Source organism: Falco peregrinus, chromosome 6, assembly GCF_023634155.1.
Source record: "Falco peregrinus isolate bFalPer1 chromosome 6, bFalPer1.pri, whole genome shotgun sequence".
NCBI classification, from domain to species: Eukaryota; Metazoa; Chordata; class Aves; order Falconiformes; family Falconidae; genus Falco; species Falco peregrinus.
In genome coordinates, this window is record NC_073726.1 from 49,949,427 (window position 1) to 49,970,143 (window position 20,717).

A 20,717-nucleotide genomic window follows, 5' to 3' on the forward strand; every position below is an offset into this window, starting at 1 on the left:
ACTAACTAATATTTGCAAAAAAAAAAAGAAGGCAGGGGGAGGGGGGATGAAATGTGGTTTTGGCCTGGTACTCAGGTTTTTAAGGAAAACTGATGAAATACTCTGTGATCTTCCTTCACCAGCCCAGCCTGTGTGTTTCCTTTCCCATTCCTCTCCTGCAAACTCTTCTCACACCACAGAAATTTCTCATCTCTTTTCATCTCTTCATACCTGCCTCCTGTCCATTCAGTCTCCTGGTCTCCATCATAACTTCTCTCACCTAGTCATTTATGTTTTCAGTCCCTTTGGCACAGTGGCTTGGCTATTTCTATTTAAAAAGCGGATCCATCTCGACCCTGCAACCTCACTCACTCATTACTGTATTCCTTCCCCTCACCTCTGAGCCCACAGAGATTTGAATATGCCATGTTTGTCAGCAGTTTCTCTGTACTAATTTTAGTTCAAGAATCTTTTCAAATCAACCTTCTGCAACCTGAACTGCAATGGAATTGTGTTGTTGCAATAACCTCCTCCCAGCAAACTCCATCCTCATCCTCCTTTACCTGCCAGTCTCTTCAAAAAACTGCTGTCTGGTTTTCTCTTTGCTGAAATATTTTCCTGCCCTGGTTTCTGTGACTGCCTTTTTTTCTGGTTCCCCTGTTCTTTTCCAAGTTTCCATCAGACAACTACCTTCCTCTGTTTCCAAATTTTTGTTTCTCTGTCCTTCTCCTTTATTTCTATACTTTTAATCAACACCTTAAAATTCATACCTCATAGTCTTCCCTCAATTCGGTTGAAATAATCTCTTTCTTTCACGATCAGAAAAAGGATATTACTCCTCTGCCTTTGAAAGTAATACCCCAACTCAGTCATATTTCTGAAAATACTCTTTTTCTAGCCTTTCACCAAATCAATTTATCCTGTGTATTATTCCATTTGATCCTTTTTGATTGTAACCAATGTGAACTACCCAGCTTTGTTTTCCTGGCTCTTCACAGCCTCTTTCTATGCTGTTTTCATTCACAACCAAGAAACCAGCTCCCACTATTTATCTGTTCGTGATGCCAATGTTATCACCCAGACAAGCACTGTTTTAAAAAGAATCTGCATTCAGCCACTTATACTTGAGAGGAAAAAAATAAATCCTGTAAACATTTATCTCCTTTATTGCTTCCAAATTCCCTCTTAAATGTTTGTTTTAATGCAACATCAAGAGGAAAAGTTTACAAAATTTTCTAGGAATAGGCACAATGCCAGTCTGTCCATAATGAACTGTATCAGTAAGCCACGCTGAGGTTCATGTCATCTAATTTTAACATAGGTATCTATACTTGAACTAGTTACATAGATAACCTCTACAGTTAAAAAAGAGAAGTAGGTGCTTCTACATGACGTTTCATCTGACTTGGTTTTAGAATGAGCTGAGAAATTTTTTTTTTTCAATTCCTCTGCTTGGCTACTGAACAGATTTGCAACCCTAATTCCTGTCCACTTGTTTTGGTTTTCTTCCACCTTGGAAAGAAATCTTGTGTTTACAGTAAAGGTCACCTGTAAAGTGCTAAAAAAGAGAAATGTCTCATCAGTGAAATAAATCTTTTCACAATCCTTCTTCATGACGCTGCATGGAATGAGTTAGAGCATGGTACTGCAGATGAAAAAAGCACTTCCCCCAGTGACTTCTGCCTACTTGGCACTCAGCTCAGGTCTCTGTTATACATCCTGCTGTGAGTTAAGCTATTGTGAACTATGTAATCTCACTGAGGTTAACTCTGTGGGCTGCTTTTCTTTATTTTCTTACAGCAGGTATAATTTAATAGCGAATTAAATAGATAACTCTTCAGGGAAGAGATTATTTGTTTGTCTTACTCCCAAGGGTAAGTTCCAAAATAAGTGCATGCTTAGGGACCAGTGGGAAACATACAGAAGAATGAAAATAGTAAGATAAGTTTTAACAAATAACCTTCTGAACAATGCAGTTTTCCTGGATTTACTCAAGAACAAAAAACGATCCTCTCATCTCCTCCCCCAAATAATAATTTAGTCATGTGGTACATTTATGTGACTAGGCACCATCTTTACTCTCAGCAGGCATCATTCTTCTTCTTACGTAATATCTGGGAATGATTCCCATTCCCCACATTGCAACTAAATATTCTTCAGAGCCATAGAGAAAAAGGGATATTGTTTTTAGATAAATATAACTCAAAATCTTTGTTGTTGATAGAGCTCTATTCTCACTTCTGTTTTAAGGAGATATATGTGTGTATGTGAGATATACATATATGCATATATATATCATGTATATGCTTTTTAATCCCTTTTTTTAAATTCCCTGATGAATATGACTTGTGATAGTGTTACACTTTACAGTATGATGTTCATCTCTAGACTTCTTAGACTTTACTAAACCTTCTTATACTCTACTAAAACAGGAAGATTTACATAAATTACCTGTATTATTGTTCCAAAATCTAAAATTATCAGCAACTTCAATTAACCTCTTGCATGAAGTGATCAGCTAAGGGAACAATTTCTTTAATCCTAATTTTCATAGATCTTGAAAAAATGAACAGTATATTCAGTTTATTCCTTTTGAATATTCATTTAAAATTCCTTCCTAATTCCTATAGACACCACCAACCACAGGTGTAATAGATCTAGAAGAGATTTTCATGAACAACTTGGGGCAAATCTAAAGTTCAATTTGTACTAAAACCCACATGAATTAAGAAGAGAAGAAAGGATCTACCTATAACTTGCCCATAGCTTCTCTTTCAGCATAAATGCAAATGCTTGTTTTGAGTGCACAATACACAGAAAAAGAAATGAAAGATAAATTAGTACCTACAAAAATATTCTTTATATCAGAAAATTTTCCAGAGTAGGTAAAATAGTGGTTAATATCTGCAACTTTGAAAATATGGCAAGTAAGAAAGGATACAATTAAGAGAATATTTATCTGCAAATAATAGATGCTTACCAGAAAACACCAGAGTCAACAGTTTTGGAGCACTTCTTGTTTTTATATTTTTAGATTTATTCAGGTAAAAGTGGCCAAACTATTAATGTTATATTATAAACACTCAGTGAGACTTTACGCTATTTAAAAATGAAAGATAAGGTACATTTTATTAGCAGAGGACTTGGAAGAATAGGGAAAAAATTGAAGACGTTCTTTTTTTAGGGCCGAGGATTGAGTTTTGTGGTTTCAGAAAACTGTCTGATATTATGTGAAAACTTGCTTATGATTTAGACCTGTGGCAAAGCAATCAGAGAGGTGCTATGGAAAAGCCAAGGGGGAAAAAAAAAAAACCAAACCAAAAATACTTCTATGAAACTGTCAGAATTTTCCAGGCAGACTGACACTTCTGGATAGAGCACAGTACTTTGACCCCATGGACACAATAAAGAATCCAAAATACTACATGAGTAAGGCCTCATGCAGAGTGAAGGAGGAGTCTACAAAAACAGCACATGGAGTTGCATGCTGTGTGGCAAAGCCAAAGCAAACCAGTATAACACCTGGCACTTGGAAAAAGAGGTAAAAGAAACTACTGTGTATTAGATCACTATAAGAACAGCACAAACAACAGAATAGTGACTGCATGCTTTTCCAACAGGAATTTTTCAATGGCACAGTGTTAGTACAGCAAAAGAAGACAAATGCATTATTGGCTTGAAATCAAATGGAATGTTACTTAATTTAAGCTGGCAGGACTATCCAAAGCCATGGCTGTGCATACAACAGCGCTAAACCCAGTTGTATTTATACTGAAGGAAAAGACCTGCACAAAAGAGATAAGATATTTAAACCTGGGACTTAAGGTTATGACCATATCGACATTAAGGCATTATCAGCATTAGATGTATGGGCAAATAAACTGAAACACTCCTTGTAGTAATATCAAGAGGAAAAAAATCATGTATTGCATTAGAAGTTTCAAGCAGTCTTTTTTTTTTTTTTCCTTTCCCCCCCCCCCTTTTTTTTTTTTATCAAAAGAAGGCTCCCTATGGAAGGCAAGAGCCCAGATTAACTGAAGAGAAGTCTAAGAACATCTTCCAGGGATCCATAAAGTCCCTAACAGATCAAAAAATATTAATGAAAGAACACAGTCTTCTGAAGGCTCATTACAGCTTCAGTTCCCTTTACCAAGGGATAATTAAAAGAAAAGTTAAATAAACATAATGCTCTGCAAATCACAGAATGAAGAATCAGTAACCATCAGCATACTGTAAAAACCAGACAGACATCTATGTCCAGTTTCTACCTCTGAACTCAATTTCCACTATCATCAATGGCAAACATTCTTCATGGGACTGAAGAATACCTTTTTACATTTTATTTTCAACATGATGCAGCTGTAAGTTTCTAACAAATATTCTGAAAACAAGAAAGGTTAATCTGAAAGGCAGGACTCCCTTAGGGAGCTGTTGTTGCCTCAGGCTCTCCTTTGCATTATGTTTAACACACAATGAGATTTTCCACTGAAACATACATGCAAAATATTTTTAATGAGCAGAGGGTTAAGATCTTTTTGTGTGAGGAGAACAACAGAAAAAAAAATACTTTGAGGTCCTTAAAATTCTGGAAAAAATCAGCTAAACTAAACAGCTAAAGAAAAAAGAAAATTTTATGGAATACAGCAATAAAATAAACAAGCAAATTGTGATAAAATAAATAACCAAAATGCTTGATTCAGTAGATAAGGACAGTGTTGAAAGATTCTCTAGAACTCCAGAGCATTAGAATTATGCTTTCTTGGAGCAGGAAAGTGTAGAACTATCTGTCCCCTGGTCATCTGTGCAAGTCACATTACACAAGACTTATCAGTGAGAGCTCGAACACCACACAAACTAGATCTGCGGCAGGCTCCTTGGTTTTGTGAGATTATCCAGCAGGGTTCTGTGGATGTGACCAAACTGCTTTCCCCAGTCTGTCATTCATGCTGACAGGCTGTTGTTTCAGTGCCTTGCCATCTCCTTCCCTCACAGTTCATTCATCTCTTCCCTATTGTTCCTCTGTCATCCCTTTTTCCTTGCCTTTCTCAGCTATGTTCCCTTGACCCTGGGTTTGGTAGGGTTACTACTAAACCCTACCAAAGAATTTAAGTAACAACAAATAAAGAATAATTGCACCATCATGGGTTTTTTATACCTTTATGCTTTTCCTGCCTTAGTTGTAGATCATAGGCCCTTCAGGAGACATAAAATCTGGAATCCTGTTCAGAGACCTCCTTGGATCCAGAGGCTCTTGGTTCCTTCAAGTTTACCAATGTTAATGATTTTTTAAATTAATTTCAAAATGAAGACTTATTTTGTAGAATTCTGTCTCCTGGTATAACACAATTAGAGGAGAAAGTCAAGTTCTGGTTTTTATTTTTTGTGTTCTTCATTAATTTTTTTCCTAAGTCACTATCCACTTCTAATAATTTGACAGAAAAGCTTGTCTATATATCCAGGTTATCACTTAGCTAAAAACACAAGGCAAACAAAAAGAATGAAAATTATTATTTTTTTTACTTGGTTGCCTGACTCCTGAGCTTACTGTTCCTAAGCCATTACTGTTCCTAGCAGAACTGTAATAAAAACCAGGTAATAATGTAATACATAACCCAGGAAATTAAAGAAATTCCATCGGGTCAGCAGATTGACTTTTCAGTTTAAACCCTGAAGGATGCATGCATCATTAAAGACTTGATGTTAGGTAAGAGTACCATCCCCAGCTGGCAAAACAGATGTATCACCATGTACTATGGCTCATAATAATTTGCTGATCATTTCACAGGTCACTTCTGATTTTGGCAAGGCTGTCTCTTCAAGGTATCCTAAACTAGGAAGAATAGAAGTAGGGATGAAAATCTCACAGATCAATCCCCTGAGATTCTCACATAATGAGATTACACCCCAAAATACAATCCACTGCTCCCCACCCCAGGCAGGGCAAAAATTGTAAATTTTGGTAATCCCAGAAGAGCAGCCATATGCTAACTAGTTCCTACAGGATTGCCACACACTCCCTCTGCAGTTTGTCAGGGTGTATTTTGACACAAGCCTGCCAACAAATGTTCCCAAATTTTCCTGAATTATGAATCCTCCTATTTGTTTTGGGAATAAATATTTGAGGTAGAAACCAGGCCAGAGGGAGCGAAATGGCCAGACTCCCACTGACTTCAATGGAGCCAGCATCTATTCCTGTCATACAGGAATTTTAGTTCGTTTTTTTTTTTTTTTTCCCTGACTATGCTAATACCAGAGGTGTTTCAGTAAAAAGTAAGCCATCTTTGGAGCAAAGCTTGGATTTTTTTTCCTCTGTGAGCACTACTTAAACTGCTGGTCATGATAAGGTGGTTCATAGGTATTATCACAGTGCAATATTATAACAGACTCAATGTTTACCATGCAACATTTACATGCTATAAATGACAAGGGGAAAAGGCTTTATCTCAGGGGAATGGGGATGGAAGCTAATTTTTCTCTTATCCATAGGAAATTGCCATGAACCCTCCTAGCCTAAGTGATGTCTTTAGTACTTGATGTATTTACATCTCTTTATTTTCTCCTTCTTTCCTGCCTCTTTTCTTACCTATGGCTAAATATCTTAACACCCATACGAAATCAATCTGAAAGGTGTACATTCCTGTGCTCAGCCTTTTGTATTGTGGATTGGTGATATTCTTCAACTCTTTTTTTTCTTTCTTTTTTTTTTTTTTTTTTTTTCCTGGTGTGTGTGTGTGTGCATTTTAACAGAAATATCTTTTTCCATTCACTAAAATGGAAATGTTGAAGAAGATAGATTTTGAATACAAGTATCAATTCCTGTGGCTCTGTTCTAGGCTCTTAGATTTCTGCCAAATCATTTCATATACCACCACAAGTGCTATCTGTGGCCAAGGGCTCCAGCACTTCCAGCACTTCCAGGCTGACCTTTATTTTTCTCTCCAAGTACTTCTTGCTCTGTAAAAAATTTTTGTATGTCCTTTAACGAGATGTATATAATGCCCCACCATGCCATCTGGGCTTTATTCAGGATAGCTAGTCCATGTGTGTATTTTTGCCTAACATCCCTTCCTCAATAGCACTGCTGCAGATGTTTTCCCTAGGTTTTGCTCCTTTAGTTCCTGTTTTCACTGACCTCTAAATTCCCCTGAGTTTTTTGTTTTATTTCGTTTTGTTTTGTTTTAACTTTTGTTACATGCAGACCATACGGTGCACATTCTGAGGAAAGCAAACAGTATTGCTCCAAGGCTAATAGCTTGGTCTTCAAGTCTTACATATAATAGAGTTATTGTGAAGTGGGAAAGGAACCCAGGGGTATGGCTTGCCAGGTGTTGTGCTGGTGTGTTATCCTCATCATTTTCTGTTGCTCTGGGAGACAGTAAAACTTCTCCTGTGAATTCTGATGTGTGGGTTTATTTTTTTCTTTTTTACAGCTGTACAACAGTGTGGAAAAATAATGCAGGCTTATAATACCAGGAGCAGGAGCTTGCAGAGTGGGGTGTAAGTGGGAAATGATATTCTGGTACAAAAAAAGTTGAAAACTACAGGCTTGTGATACCTTCCACCTTATGCCACCATACACACTATTCCACTGTGAAATCAGTATTTTTAAACACACCTTTGATAGATACCATCATTTCTAAGTGTGAGACTTTCTGAATGTTTGAATAAAACAACATTTCTGTGTGTTTCCTCAAGATAACATGATCATATTCAGGAAAAAGCATTGGCAAATTGAACAGATAAATCCTAAATACTTAGATAATTTCTGGTTTTGGTCAGGACTATCAGTTCTGCTCTGAAGACCTGTAACAAACCTCCTAACATCAACAGCTCAGAGAATATTTACATTGCAGTGCCTAGCTGAATGTATGCCTACCTATTTCCAGCAAGAAATATTTCACATCAGATCATCAGCTGTGATAATCATAGCCCAAATGTTTTATCTGAAAGGCAACAAAGTTAAAATAAATCAAATAAAGAAGGAATAAAGGTAAGGGAGGCTTTTAGCTGAAATAAATGACCAAGCAGAACAAAACAGGATGCAGGATAAAAATTTCAAGTCTCAATTCCTTGAATGTTGATTTATATGGAAAAGAAATCCATGGGAAAATTAAGAAAGAAAAAAAAAAGAAGAATGTAGCAGTTGCACATTCAGTTATTCACTTATTACGATATAAACAAGGAAAGAGACTCATCTGCATAATTCAGACTGTATCCCTTATAACTGAATTATTTCCTATGTCCAAATATTGTGCAGGTAGCTGTACTACACCATAGGCAGAACCTACATCTGTATCACAATTCTGGCAATGATGACTCAGGAAACCACACCCCATGTGTACCCCATGTGTTTTCATGGCAGTTCTTATAGCTCAGGCTCAAATAAAAGACTGTTGGGGTCATGGCTTCCACTGACCAATATATTTATTTTGGGAGAGACTCATCATTAGGGAAATACTCTGCTGAACTGTGAGTGACCTTTTCTCCCTCCTCTTGCAAATGCTAGCTAGCATACAAAATTAAAACCAGATATGCTCAGCTTTACGTGTATTCAGTTAAACAATGTACAGAACATACTGCTTTCTTTGCTTAGAGTGATCTGCAAAAGGAATGCATTAGGGAAAAACCCCACAAATAAAATACTATTTTAAGCTATCTTCTCACCTCTCTTTCTGTTTCCATGGTGGAGAGGTGCTGTCACAGATGCTGATACACCTCTTGGCACCGTTTTAATACTTAACTGACTGTGGAAAGAGTTGAATGCTCAGTTTTCCTCTAGGAAAGAGACTAAAGTGTAATTCTGAAAATATTGTGTATTAAAATGCACTGAATTTTAACTATAGTGTATGCAATATAAAAAAATTTGTGGTTTAGCAGTAACTGTTGCCTTCTGTTTCTAAAAACAGCATCATGGAGTTAGTGAACAAAGATGGTCTTTAGCTATTTTCTAGTAATGAATCTAAGCAGATACTATATCTATATTTATACAGCCCATTCTACCTAATTCACTGCACAAACATGCAGCACTGTAAGTCTGATAAGTAGATAGAAAACAAATGGAATTATACAATTCATTCTGATGTGTATCGTATCTGAAATCCTTTCCAGTAGCTGCATTAATGTTCTAACAGTGATGGGACTTTCTTTTCCCTTTTTATGTCCTGTTTGGTAAATCAGAGACTTAGCATTAATGTGAAATTCCAGAGGCATACTGGGACCACTTATGACATGTAACAGAGTTTTCATAGAAGCATTTCTCCCCTGACTGTATGGAGAGCTAATCTGCTTAGTTACCCTGAGTCTAGATATCACAGTTGTGAGAATTAGATTAAGCACCTACATAATAGCCATTATGAATATGGTCCATGATACCTAACTGCAGATCTTACAGTATGATGCTTCAAATTGCTCCCCTCCTGTACCAAGGTACACTTACCAAAAAAAAAAAAAAAAAGCTTATATCTTTACAAAAAGGAGGCTATTATCAGACAGAAATCTAATCAGTGCAGTCTCTACAACTAACAGGAAAGAGGTAATGATAAGAATACTTTTACTAAGCTGGACTGTGCCTTCACTGTATAGAATCATAGAATATTCTGTTCAGAAAAAAACTGGTTAGGATGGTTGTGTGATGATGGGTAAGGTATAAAAGTATCCTCAGAATAAAAAAAAAATGGAAAAAAAACCTCAAATAAACCTGAAAATGTTAATTTTATGTGCATGTCTTGTTCTTTACAACTTTCAAATGGAAGGGTGGCACTTATTCTGGGGTATCGATTATGGATGTTAAGAGAAGCTGCATATACCTCAGTGATGAAGTGCTCACTTGCATTTATTATGTAGGCCTTGTTTATCTTTCACCATTTCAGAAGTTCTTTATCTATTTGTTTTAGTACTGCATTGTATTTTCTTCAGCTCACTAGATTGACTGTCAAAAGGCATCAAAAATATTATAAAAGAATCATCATTTTAAAATGTTTAATTCCTAAAATAATTTCCCTAGTGATCATCTGAGATCTCCTTCATTATTACTCCACAGGCATTGATCCTTGTTAACAACAAAATCAGCAAAATCAGCCCATTAGCTTTTGCTCCTCTGAAGAAGCTGGAAAGGCTTTACTTGTCCAAGAACAACCTGAAGGAACTCCCAGAAAACATGCCGAAGTCTCTCCAGGAGATACGGGCTCATGAGAATGAGATCTCCAAGTTGAGGAAAGCTGTCTTTAATGGACTGAATCAAGTGATTGTCTTAGGTATGAGCATAAGAAATTATAAAAAAAATCAACTCTGTTTTTTCAAGATGATGTTTTAGTTCAGTCAGTGATTTTATGTAGAAAGTCAAGAAATGCTCCAATAAATTGTACCTCCAAAGTGAGTTTTAGCTTTGACCTGAAGGATGTAGGTACCTACACTGCAGCAAAGCTCATGACCGTGTTTTGTTGGCAGAACTAGGCACCAATCCAATCAAGAGTTCAGGCATTGAAAATGGAGCTTTTCAGGGGATGAAGAGGCTCTCCTACATCCGTATCGCAGACACCAACATTACTAGCATCCCAAAAGGTAAGAAATACAATCAATATTACAAAGATTTGCACAAGTATAATATAGTGACTTCTAGTCAGCCAGAAAAAAAAATATTATTATGGAAGAATCCTGAGTTCTGAGTCAGTCCTTAGAGTACCCATTACTTGACTACTTCATTTTTTGGTCAGTTGACTTTTATTGGCTTGGCAAATTTTGGTTTTCTATTATGAGAAGCTCTACAAGAGGTGCATTGTTAAAAGTAAGCCATTTTATGATATTCTGCTTTTCTTGTCTCATAACTGAAATATAAAGTAGAAGAATATTTTCACCCTCCAACCCTGATTGGTGAGCCTGATCACCATTAAACAGATGTAAACTCAAGTAGAATCAACTGAAGTTCTACAAGCATAAAATCAGTGCTCCACAAGTCTGTGGAGTTTGAAGCCACAAATACTATTCTTATACAAAACAGAAACATTTGCTATTTTTAAGAGTACTTCATGGCAAATTGCTACAAAATAAGAACTTCAAAATAACTTATTAAAAAACATAACAAAATAAAACAAACCAGAATGGTTCCATTCCAAAGGAAATTATATTCAATTTATTCATACTACAGTCAGCAGATTGTTTCAAAAGAGCTGAAAACTTTTTCAAAGGTAATACTAGTTGTTATTTCTTTCTTCCCACATTTCCTGTTTTGGATATTCCTTTGAGGGACCTCAGATAGTTAAAATACTTGGTTCCAATTTTTTTTTCCTGATAAACAGAATTTGCAAAATACTGTGTGCCCTACCTAAAATAAAAAAAATAATTATTTTACCTCAGCTGTATAATCTCATTTTCAGCTGCTGTTATTTGTTAAAAATCAATGTTTGTAGATTTATGTATGTGGATAGGCTGGCTAAAGTGAAGGCTCTTTCTCTTACCTTGACCCATTTACATAATCATGAAGGCCAGAATTCATATCTGAGAAGAATATAATTTATCTGGTTTTTAAGAATTAACTTTTATGATGACCTTGGGAGCTTGATTTTATTTCATGCTAAATAAATTGTTACTAGTTGTTTTTAGTTTCCCTGATTGTGAAAGTTCCTTGTTTCCTTCAGTGAATTGTGCTGAGCTATGTCAAGTAAAAAAATTTTTTGTTACTGTAAAAGATTCTCAGTCTAACACAAGCCTTTTTAGAATAAGATACCAATCCTTTACCAAAAGTGATTTGATGGTGTTCTCTCTTTCAGGCCTTCCCCCGTCCCTTACTGAACTTCACCTTGATGGCAACAAAATCAGCAAAATTGATGCTGATGGCCTGTCTGGACTCACCAACTTGGCAAAGTAAGAATTCTTTTCTTCTTTTTGTGTAAAAGATTGGTTGAAATTGTAACCACCACACACATAATTAGAAACATCATTCTGGGCTTCATGAATGTTACCATCGAGGCATTCCATAACTTAGGAGGAAAAGCTTCTAAGGAGTTGTGTACTGACTTATGTGAACAAAACACTTTTTTTTTTTCCTTCTAACAACACTTTCCAGCTGTTTTCAATTATGAGTGATGTATGCCCAGGACAACTGTTTCTTTGATTCAATTAAAAAGAAAAGAAAAAAAAAAACCAACCAAACCAAAACCCCCAAAGGAAAATAAAAAAGAAAGATAAAGAGAGAAACTGGAATTTTTAATTATGTCATCTTCTTTCATTGTATTTCCATCTTTGGTTCACGCAGTTTTCTTGGGACATTGCATTTCTCATGCAATTTGCCCTGGAAACTGAGGAAAAAAGCACATGGGAACCAAAACTGCTTGCAACAGTGTTTCCTTTGTTTCCCAAGAAAGGCAAGTCTTCAATGAGTCCCAGAACATGACCAAAAAATACCCCCCCAAAAAACACCAAACCAAACCATACAATATAAATGAAAAAGTGTCATTTTTTTCATGGTGACTTTACCTTGCTAATTGATGAATATGTTGTTGAATAAGTTTCTCTAACTGTAGGAAAAGGTAAGGAGAATTCCAAAACAGTAGTTCTAGACATACAGAGTTATTTGTGAATTAGTTCACATTAGATAACATGCTAAAATAGTAAAGCAGGCCTTTACTACAAGGTATTTTAATATTATGATACTTAATGTTTTTTTAAATGGAAATAGATGTGCAATTGATCTAAAAGTCTGTAATCAGGTTACTGGATCTAATTCCTGGATCTTCATCTTAATCATTCTGCATGTCATAATGAAAGCAGAAAACAGAAATCAAAGAAAGATTACTGAGCAACAGGAGTTAAGTTTGCCGTTGATTATAGTAGATTGCACAGTGCTTTAGTGCAATGAAGTATAGAGTAACTTAACACTTATTTTGAATCTGGCAATTCCAAGTGGTAAAGTTTAGAACAGGTTTCTAGAGCTTTTAAAATAAGACGTTTCAACTAATTTTTGATGTTCATATTTGATGACAGATTCATCCCTGTTCAAAAAATGACTGCACCTGGTTTTTAATGAAAAAATAAGAATCCCATGATTATCGTTAGGGTACTATGAAGCAGTTATTTTTTTATGAAAGAAGCTTAGTATAAAATGTAACATTCCCCAGATAAATGGTAAAGAAAACTTCCAAAACCAAAACAAGATAATAACTACTCAGGTAGAGCATAATTTACTTTATTGGAGGAGGGAGGTGTGGGGTATGTCAGCTGTCCTGCAGATGACAGGGGGTTTCTGCTTTTTCACATTCACACTTGGAAAACACTACAGGCTATATTGTGGGAAATCTGTCTTAAGGCATAAAGTTTTATGCTGCAAATGCTGATGGACTATTAAAAATATCGAACCTTGGTCTGCTTCTGTTGTGACTGTACAGTACAGAGAAACAAGATGCTCTGTTGATTGTTGTGTGGAAATGTGGAGCTGCTCAGAGCAGACACCAGCTTTTAAACTGCCCTCTGACCTGTGCTTAAGGATGCAACCTGAACATAGTCAGAAATCCTCTTTCATAATGCTGAAAAGTAAGGCAGAATACAGGTTGGTGAAAAAGTGCACACTGGACATAACGGAGCAGACAGATGAAGAAAGGAGGCAGCTATGCGAGAGGCAAGGATGGCATATGGGATAAATTTAAGGGGCATGCTGCCCCTTATGCCACGGAAACAAGCTACCAAAACCCAGCTTTTATTGACACATCTATATCTTTAGGAGCAGCAGTACGGGGTCAGACTGCTCTCCTCCTGGATCATGTCATGACAGCTGATGCTCAACAGTCTAATACCTGCCCTAAAGCACAGTTAGACTTTGAGAAACAGGTCATTCTTCTGACTGTGTTAAGGTGTTTTGAACTGTAAAATGTTTCACACAAGAGCTTGGTATAGATCTACTGCTCATTCTCTTTTGAGTTCTTGAGTTCTAACAGCACATAAATATTTGCTTTTTGTTTCTTTGTTTTCCTTGTAAAATTACTAAGTCTTCCAAAAGTCTTCATATAGTGCTGCAATAGAAAAAAAAAATATATCTCATGAATGTAAACTGAATAAAGACTGCTGATCGCATGGGGGAATGAGCTCCATATACATTATGCCACTGTTGTTACTAATGTCTATATCCTATTAAAGTTTACGGAAAATTTCTAGCTCCATAGAGTAGAAGTTGCATCAAGCCCAGAATAATGATATTGTTGAGCAGCATGAAGTTTGTTTAAAAAAGTGAGAAAAAGCAGGGTTGTTGGAGACAAAAGAAGGTGGAAAAATACTTGAGAATTTATTCAATTTTTAGGTATGCTTTTAATTATGGTCTTCAAAAATTTAAAACGCTGGGACTAATCAGCAGAAACACTGGAGAAATGTTACCTATTCACTAATATAAAAGGAAGTAATATGTCAAGTATATTAAGCAAGAGTGATTTTTTGAATTCTTCCATTTTTTTACCCATGGGAAAAAGAAGAGAGATGAAGATCATAGTCTTTCCTAACACTCTTAATCACCGTGTATTTTACACACTAAGATTGACTTCATTTGTAACCATAGCCCCGAGTGACTGAGAGATCGTAACACATCTAGATGAGATGTAATTACATATAACTGCACTGCTTGTGGAAGTTAGATCCACTTTTCTACAGACTCCTCCCATTTCACTCTTTCCCTAAAAGACTTTCCCTGCATGAGACAATGCAGAGTTGGATCTTGTCCATCCCTATCATCTGTAAAAGGGTTATTTTTGCTTCAACAGACTAATATGAAAGTTAGACCTGCTTTTTTTTCATGCTGGTCTCCCCAGGTGTGACACATCTGCTTGGAGACCTGCATATGTAACATATATTTAGACATGTGTCAAGCAAGAATTTATAGCCTTCTGCCAAACTGTTTGGTTTTATTTGTTTTCTTTGTCATCCTTTTAAAGACATTCACCATGAGCACCCATCACTGAATTCCTTTGTAGACATTCAAAAGATCTTATTGCTCTGTAGGATCAAATCTCCCAAACTTTCCTAAATCCTGATGTACTCTACTCAAAAGGAATTTTGTTCTAATAATTTTGAGATGAAAATTCTTCCTGAACAAATTCTAGCAAAGATAAGGGACACTGTGAACTGATTTCTGAGTGAAATAAATCCCTGTTGATGTCTTAGGAGGTCTCATTAAGCTCTCCTTTGTCATCAATCATTTGACAGCACTGGAATGTTTAAATAAGTATGATATGACTATTTGTATTACATGTTGCCAGTTAATAGGATATTTCTTTAACTTTTTATTTTTAAAAGAAAAATTATAAAATGCACTTCCATTCTTGGACATTATTTCTGGAAACATCTCTGCCATAAAGATCGAACAAGAAATATTAGTTCTGTGATTTTATATTAGGTCCAGATTCTGACTTTTGAAGCTGGCACAAGCCACAAAGAATTATAGGTAGTAGATTACCATGAATAAGACTTTATTTAAAAGTACTAATCCATAGCAAATTATTTTATCACAAGGATTCTGATTACCAATATTAAATTCTTTAATTGATTCAGTTATTAATAAATCTTAGAGCATTTCCCCTCAACATTAAAAAAGATTGCCTAAAGAAAAAAGATAAAGCAAACTAGATGAAGTAGGTTTAGCCTTTGTAGAAATAATTTTCTCAAAGGACAATACTCCTGATGATAACTCCTGCAGAATTACCACTGAATTCCTTACTGCAACACAAAGCGTTGTAACTCTGGAAAAGTATTCTGTAATTTGGTAATTGCAACCCAAAATAATATTAACACAGAAGTACATGGATAGGACCAGATTTTCCAAACTGGGCATAAATTGTGCTAGTAAACCCAGAATGTGGATGTATAAAGCAGAAAGGATGATTTTTATGATGAAAGCTCTAGACTGGAACCTGGGAGAAATGTGTGCATCCCACTTCTGTGTCCTGCTGAACAGACCATCACGTATGACTGAGCTCATGGCTCCAGTCTGTAACATGGCTCTAACTACATAAGTATCTTCGAAGGATGTGGTGAAAATCTAAACTTAACAGTTCTGGTCACCCTGGGTTATGTACTTTGACAAAGAAAGGTACAGCCAGTGTTCCTAAAGTCATGCAAGAAACTCTTATTCAGCTTTTTAAAAAAGACTGGTGCCTATGAAGGTATGTCATATGCATTTACAGTGGGATTAGTCATATATCTCATGAAAGTATACAGTACCATGGGCACAGGTTGAATGATAGAATGATAATTAGCTCATTACCATTGTTAGATGTCAAACTTATTTAAACATGTTTAGCTAAACTAGTTCTCTGAGGTACCTCTCTACCTCATGCATAATTCTGAAAATTAGACTGGTCTGTTCTACAACAGTAGAGTAGAGAAGTAATCAACCCAGGAAAGATGGTTATGTGGGCAAGTTTAACATATTTTTTTGTTTGGATTTTTTTTCTTTTTTTTCTTTTTTTTTTTTTCTTCCCCCAGATTGGGTCTCAGCTTCAACAGTATTTCCTCAGTTGAAAACGGGTCTCTTAACAATGTGCCTCATCTGAGAGAGCTCCACTTGAACAACAATGAACTTGTCAGAGTACCTGGTGGGCTGGGTGAACACAAGTATATCCAGGTAAAGTTTATTGTACTGCCTCAGAGAGCAATAGTTGAAAGATTCCTACTAGTATTTGTGCGGTTATTCAGTCTTGAACAGAAATGCACACAGTATTTGTGCAAAGGTAACTTGATGCAAGTTTCGTGCTGAATAGGCATGCAAAATTTACATACAACAGGAAGATTCTTGTTCTGATTTTTGTGTGAATGTGGCTATGTAGGTGTATAGATCTGGAGGTGTGCATTCGTTATCTCTGTGTCTGAGGGGAAGCAACAAATATGGGATGAATTATGTACTCTAAATTCCTCTTTACTCAAAAGTGCTTTCAAAGAAAATTTCATCTGCTGAGATTTTTTCAATTCTACCCAGTGACATTTTGAAACCTTTCACAAGAACATTCCCTTTGGTATCTCAAAATGCTGTGCCTTCAGGAGGGCAAAGACACTCAATACACGTTTCACATTAGCGGTATTTTTGAGGCCTGTGTGGTTGGATAGCTAGAAATATGGCCTCTTGGAACCAACTGAAATCTGTCTTCACCTGGACTAGGTTTTTATGGGAAAGAAAGCTCCCAAAGAATGAAGATTCCCAAATGAAAATCACTACTTGCATGTAGCTTGGGAAAATTAATCTGAAATGGTGACTCTGGAGCAAAGTCATATTCATCAGCTATTTTAAATCTTTGTTAGTGATTACTTTGGCTCTGAGTCCTGCACAGTTGCACTCATGAGAGTGAAAGCATTAGAGCTAGAGAGAAACCAATTAGTACCAAATATATTCTTTATATACAGCACATGCTTCTGAACCACAGCACTGTATTAATAACTCCACAAGTTTGAGTCCTGTTTTGGTTACAGTATGATCAGATAATAGTAATATTATTAGATTGTCTTGCACAGTTTCTGCTTTTTGTATGGAAATTATTTCTAATTTGGTATACTCTAGGTATTTCAAAAGGTAAACAGAATCAAGCATTCATTAGGAAAAAAAGGATATATTGCTACTCTGTATAACATTGCACAATACATACTGAGTATTTGACATTGAATCATTTATCTTATTTGCCATAGTAGCTCTATTTCTCACTTCTGTACTTCTGTGCTTTTCAGGTGGTCTACCTTCATAACAACAAAATAGCTTCAATTGGTATCAACGATTTTTGCCCTCTTGGTTACAACACCAAAAAGGCTAGCTATTCTGGTGTGAGTCTCTTCAGCAATCCTGTGCAGTACTGGGAAATCCAGCCCTCTGCTTTCCGGTGTATCCATGAACGCTCTGCAGTACAGATTGGAAATTACAAATAGATGTCTAAAGATGGGGTTCGGTTGTGTTTCAGCTAAAAGTACCTGTTGTAATAGGCCTGTTCCAAAAATTATTGCTAACAATAATGCCAAATACCAGAAACTTCACTTCAAAGTGGAGATGATCCATTGATGTAGAATAAATGAATCATTACAGATGTGCAAGATCAAGCATACCATCAAAAAGAATTGCAAACTGTGCTTTAAACTGACTTATTTCAGCCTTCTTTTCCAGCATGCTTTCTGTGGCATTTTTCAGTTTGCTGAATGCTACAAGTTTTCACATTCCACTGTATATGAGATTCGGAGTAAATATTTGTCAAGCTATATTAAAAAAGAAAAAAAAGATAGTGATTGAGGTTATTTTTATAGCCACACACACACACACAAAAAAAAAAAAAAAAAAAAAAAAGAGGGAAGAAAGACTCTCAAATCATCTTGAGACTTGAGAAGGTGAGAGTTACCTCCTTTAAATTTATTTCAAGCCCTGGAGGTTTAAAAATATCCACTATAACACTAAGCTAATTCTGAATGTATCTATTTAGCAGAGGCAAATAAAGTTGTTGCTAATGTCATTATTTTGGGAAAAATTAAATAAATTCATATAATTAAATAAATTCATATTGTACACATAGTTCTTTAAAGTTTGCCATTCTTCTAGAGCAATGCTATTCAGGATTAGCCTAACATAATCCTATCGAACAAAATAATGAGTAGTCTGCAGTGCAAAACCTGTAACCTATATCTGGAGTTCAATGACTAAATTTCTCTAGGGCAAATACTTCTCACCTTGGTCACAGAAGCGGTTTTAATGACTTCAGTGAGACTGCCTTGCAGGGTATGGTATTAGGATTTAGTCATTGGTATCAATCCATGTATATATCTAAACCAAAAATAATATCAGTTCACTGTTCTGCATTGTACATGTCAGCATCCTTTACTGTATTTGTTTTCTAAACAATGTTTTTAATTGTCAAGTAGAGATATGCAGGCTTCCCATCTGATGCATTTGAGGAATTTAGATTATAAGAAAAATCATAAGTATAGCAAAATATGAAGTGAAATAACTGCAAGGCCTAGCTGGACATTGCTGGGACATAATTTGTATCTTCTTAGAGTGATTTGAAGCCCTCTGCAAATTGGGATTCTTCAACCCATACCAGTGGGTAGCAAGCACATCAAAGGTAGGCTGCACATTTCTACTGTCAATCTACAAAGCTAAACATATACTCAATAAAAATGTCACCTTAAAAGAATTTTCTGCAGCCTCTAATACTCCAAGGTCAATCTCTCTAATTTGTAAAACTTGTATGTCATTTATATTAAAGAATAATGTAATACAGGCAAACTCCAAAGTGTTTGTCTTTATTTTCTGTTTTGATAGCATAACCTAGTGTGTTAGAACTTTAATTATGATTAAGTCTTGAAAATTGAATGTTTTTAGTATGATGATAGCTAATGTAAGAGCAATTTGTCAGAAATTCTCTTGCCTCAAGACAGTTTTTCATGCCTAACACTCAGGTAATTTTTCTAGAAAAATAATATATTCTTTTTATAGCTGTCATTTATTCAAGTAGTAAATAATTGGAAATGATTATGAATCACTAAAGACATCACACAGAAAAAGCATGTTTGCACTTTTGTTAGCTATCTCCTTCATATAGTAGCCAATTATCTCCCTCATTTGCATCTATTATTTCTTCTGGGTTTCACATCTTCTGAGTTTTATTTTTAAATAAAACTGACAGTACATGATACCCTTGTGTCACTGAAGAGAAAACCCTCTAGAACATCAACAGTTACATTTTTTTTTCCTTTTGGTTCTTGGTTGGATATCTGCGATTTTTCAGAGAGAGACTTCATGCAGAAAGCTAAGCACTGGCATTTCAATAGAGAACAAAGGCATTGTCTTAGCCTGAACAACTCCACAGGGTTTCTATGTACACAGTTCAAATTAGCAGATACAGATGCAATTTATAGGAAGAGATTTTTACAACAAATAATAGCAATACTTATTACATAATACTTCATATAAACATATTCACAAGTTTCCCATTTCTCCCTTCATGCCTTTAAAATCTCTTCAAACTAAGGCTTTTCCTTCAAACCAGAAGCAGCTTTAAGTTCAGAAGAAAGTATCTGAGTCTCGTCCTCTTCTGTGATACCCATGGTATGTCCCATACCAGGCTTGCTGCCCTCTGTGCTCAAGCACAAGGTATTCCTCATTAAACACATTCCCTGCTAACAAGCAAGGGCTGCAAACATAACAGGAATTTCCTGATTCCTAGTCCTGTGCAATAAAACAGAATAAGCAAATCCTATAACATGAGACCTCATGACAAATTCAGAAGGTAAACACACTGTTGGTTTTCCATAAATTGTGCAGCCATACCTACAATGTCTGACTGATGGGACTCTAGACACATAAAGCATCTGCAAAGACTTCAAAGCAGTGGGAAGCCCAGTACTTTTAAAACTGCTTTCATATAAATACAGAACAGATGGCTCTTCCATTAAAAAAAAAAAAACAACACAAGAACAACAACAAAAAACACTGAAAAACAAGAAAAAAAGAAAAAATAAGACAAATCCAAACAAACTATAAACAGTTGAGATGAAAGAAATAAAAGAGCTAAAGTAGAAAGCATTTAGACCTAACAGTGTATCTGCGATCCATCCATAAAGTATGAAGATGCTAAACAGTCACAACTGTAGGACTCAAAACACATTAAGAAATGAATCCCTTGTTTCCTGCTGCAGCCTGAGGCCTCTTATCCCTTCCTGCATCCCTGGGGGACAGAGGGCTCCCTGCAGGCAAGGGTGTGACCACCTCTCAGGTGTGAGAACTGGCCCTCCTA

General features: G+C 35.9%; 1 protein-coding gene across 1 annotated transcript in view; it reads left to right on the forward strand.

Moving 5' to 3' along the window:
* The window catches only part of DCN (decorin), a 40,190-nt gene extending 20,983 nt beyond the window's left edge, over positions 1–19,207 (forward strand). The window contains exons 4-8 of the mRNA XM_005242659.3: positions 10,019–10,232; positions 10,426–10,539; positions 11,745–11,838; positions 16,438–16,576; positions 17,668–19,207. Coding sequence (XP_005242716.1) covers positions 10,019–10,232; positions 10,426–10,539; positions 11,745–11,838; positions 16,438–16,576; positions 17,668–17,862 — 756 coding nt within the window. The 3' untranslated portion in view covers positions 17,863–19,207. The remainder of the gene's footprint in view (positions 1–10,018; positions 10,233–10,425; positions 10,540–11,744; positions 11,839–16,437; positions 16,577–17,667) is intronic.
* The last annotated feature ends 1,510 nt before the right edge of the window (positions 19,208–20,717 follow it).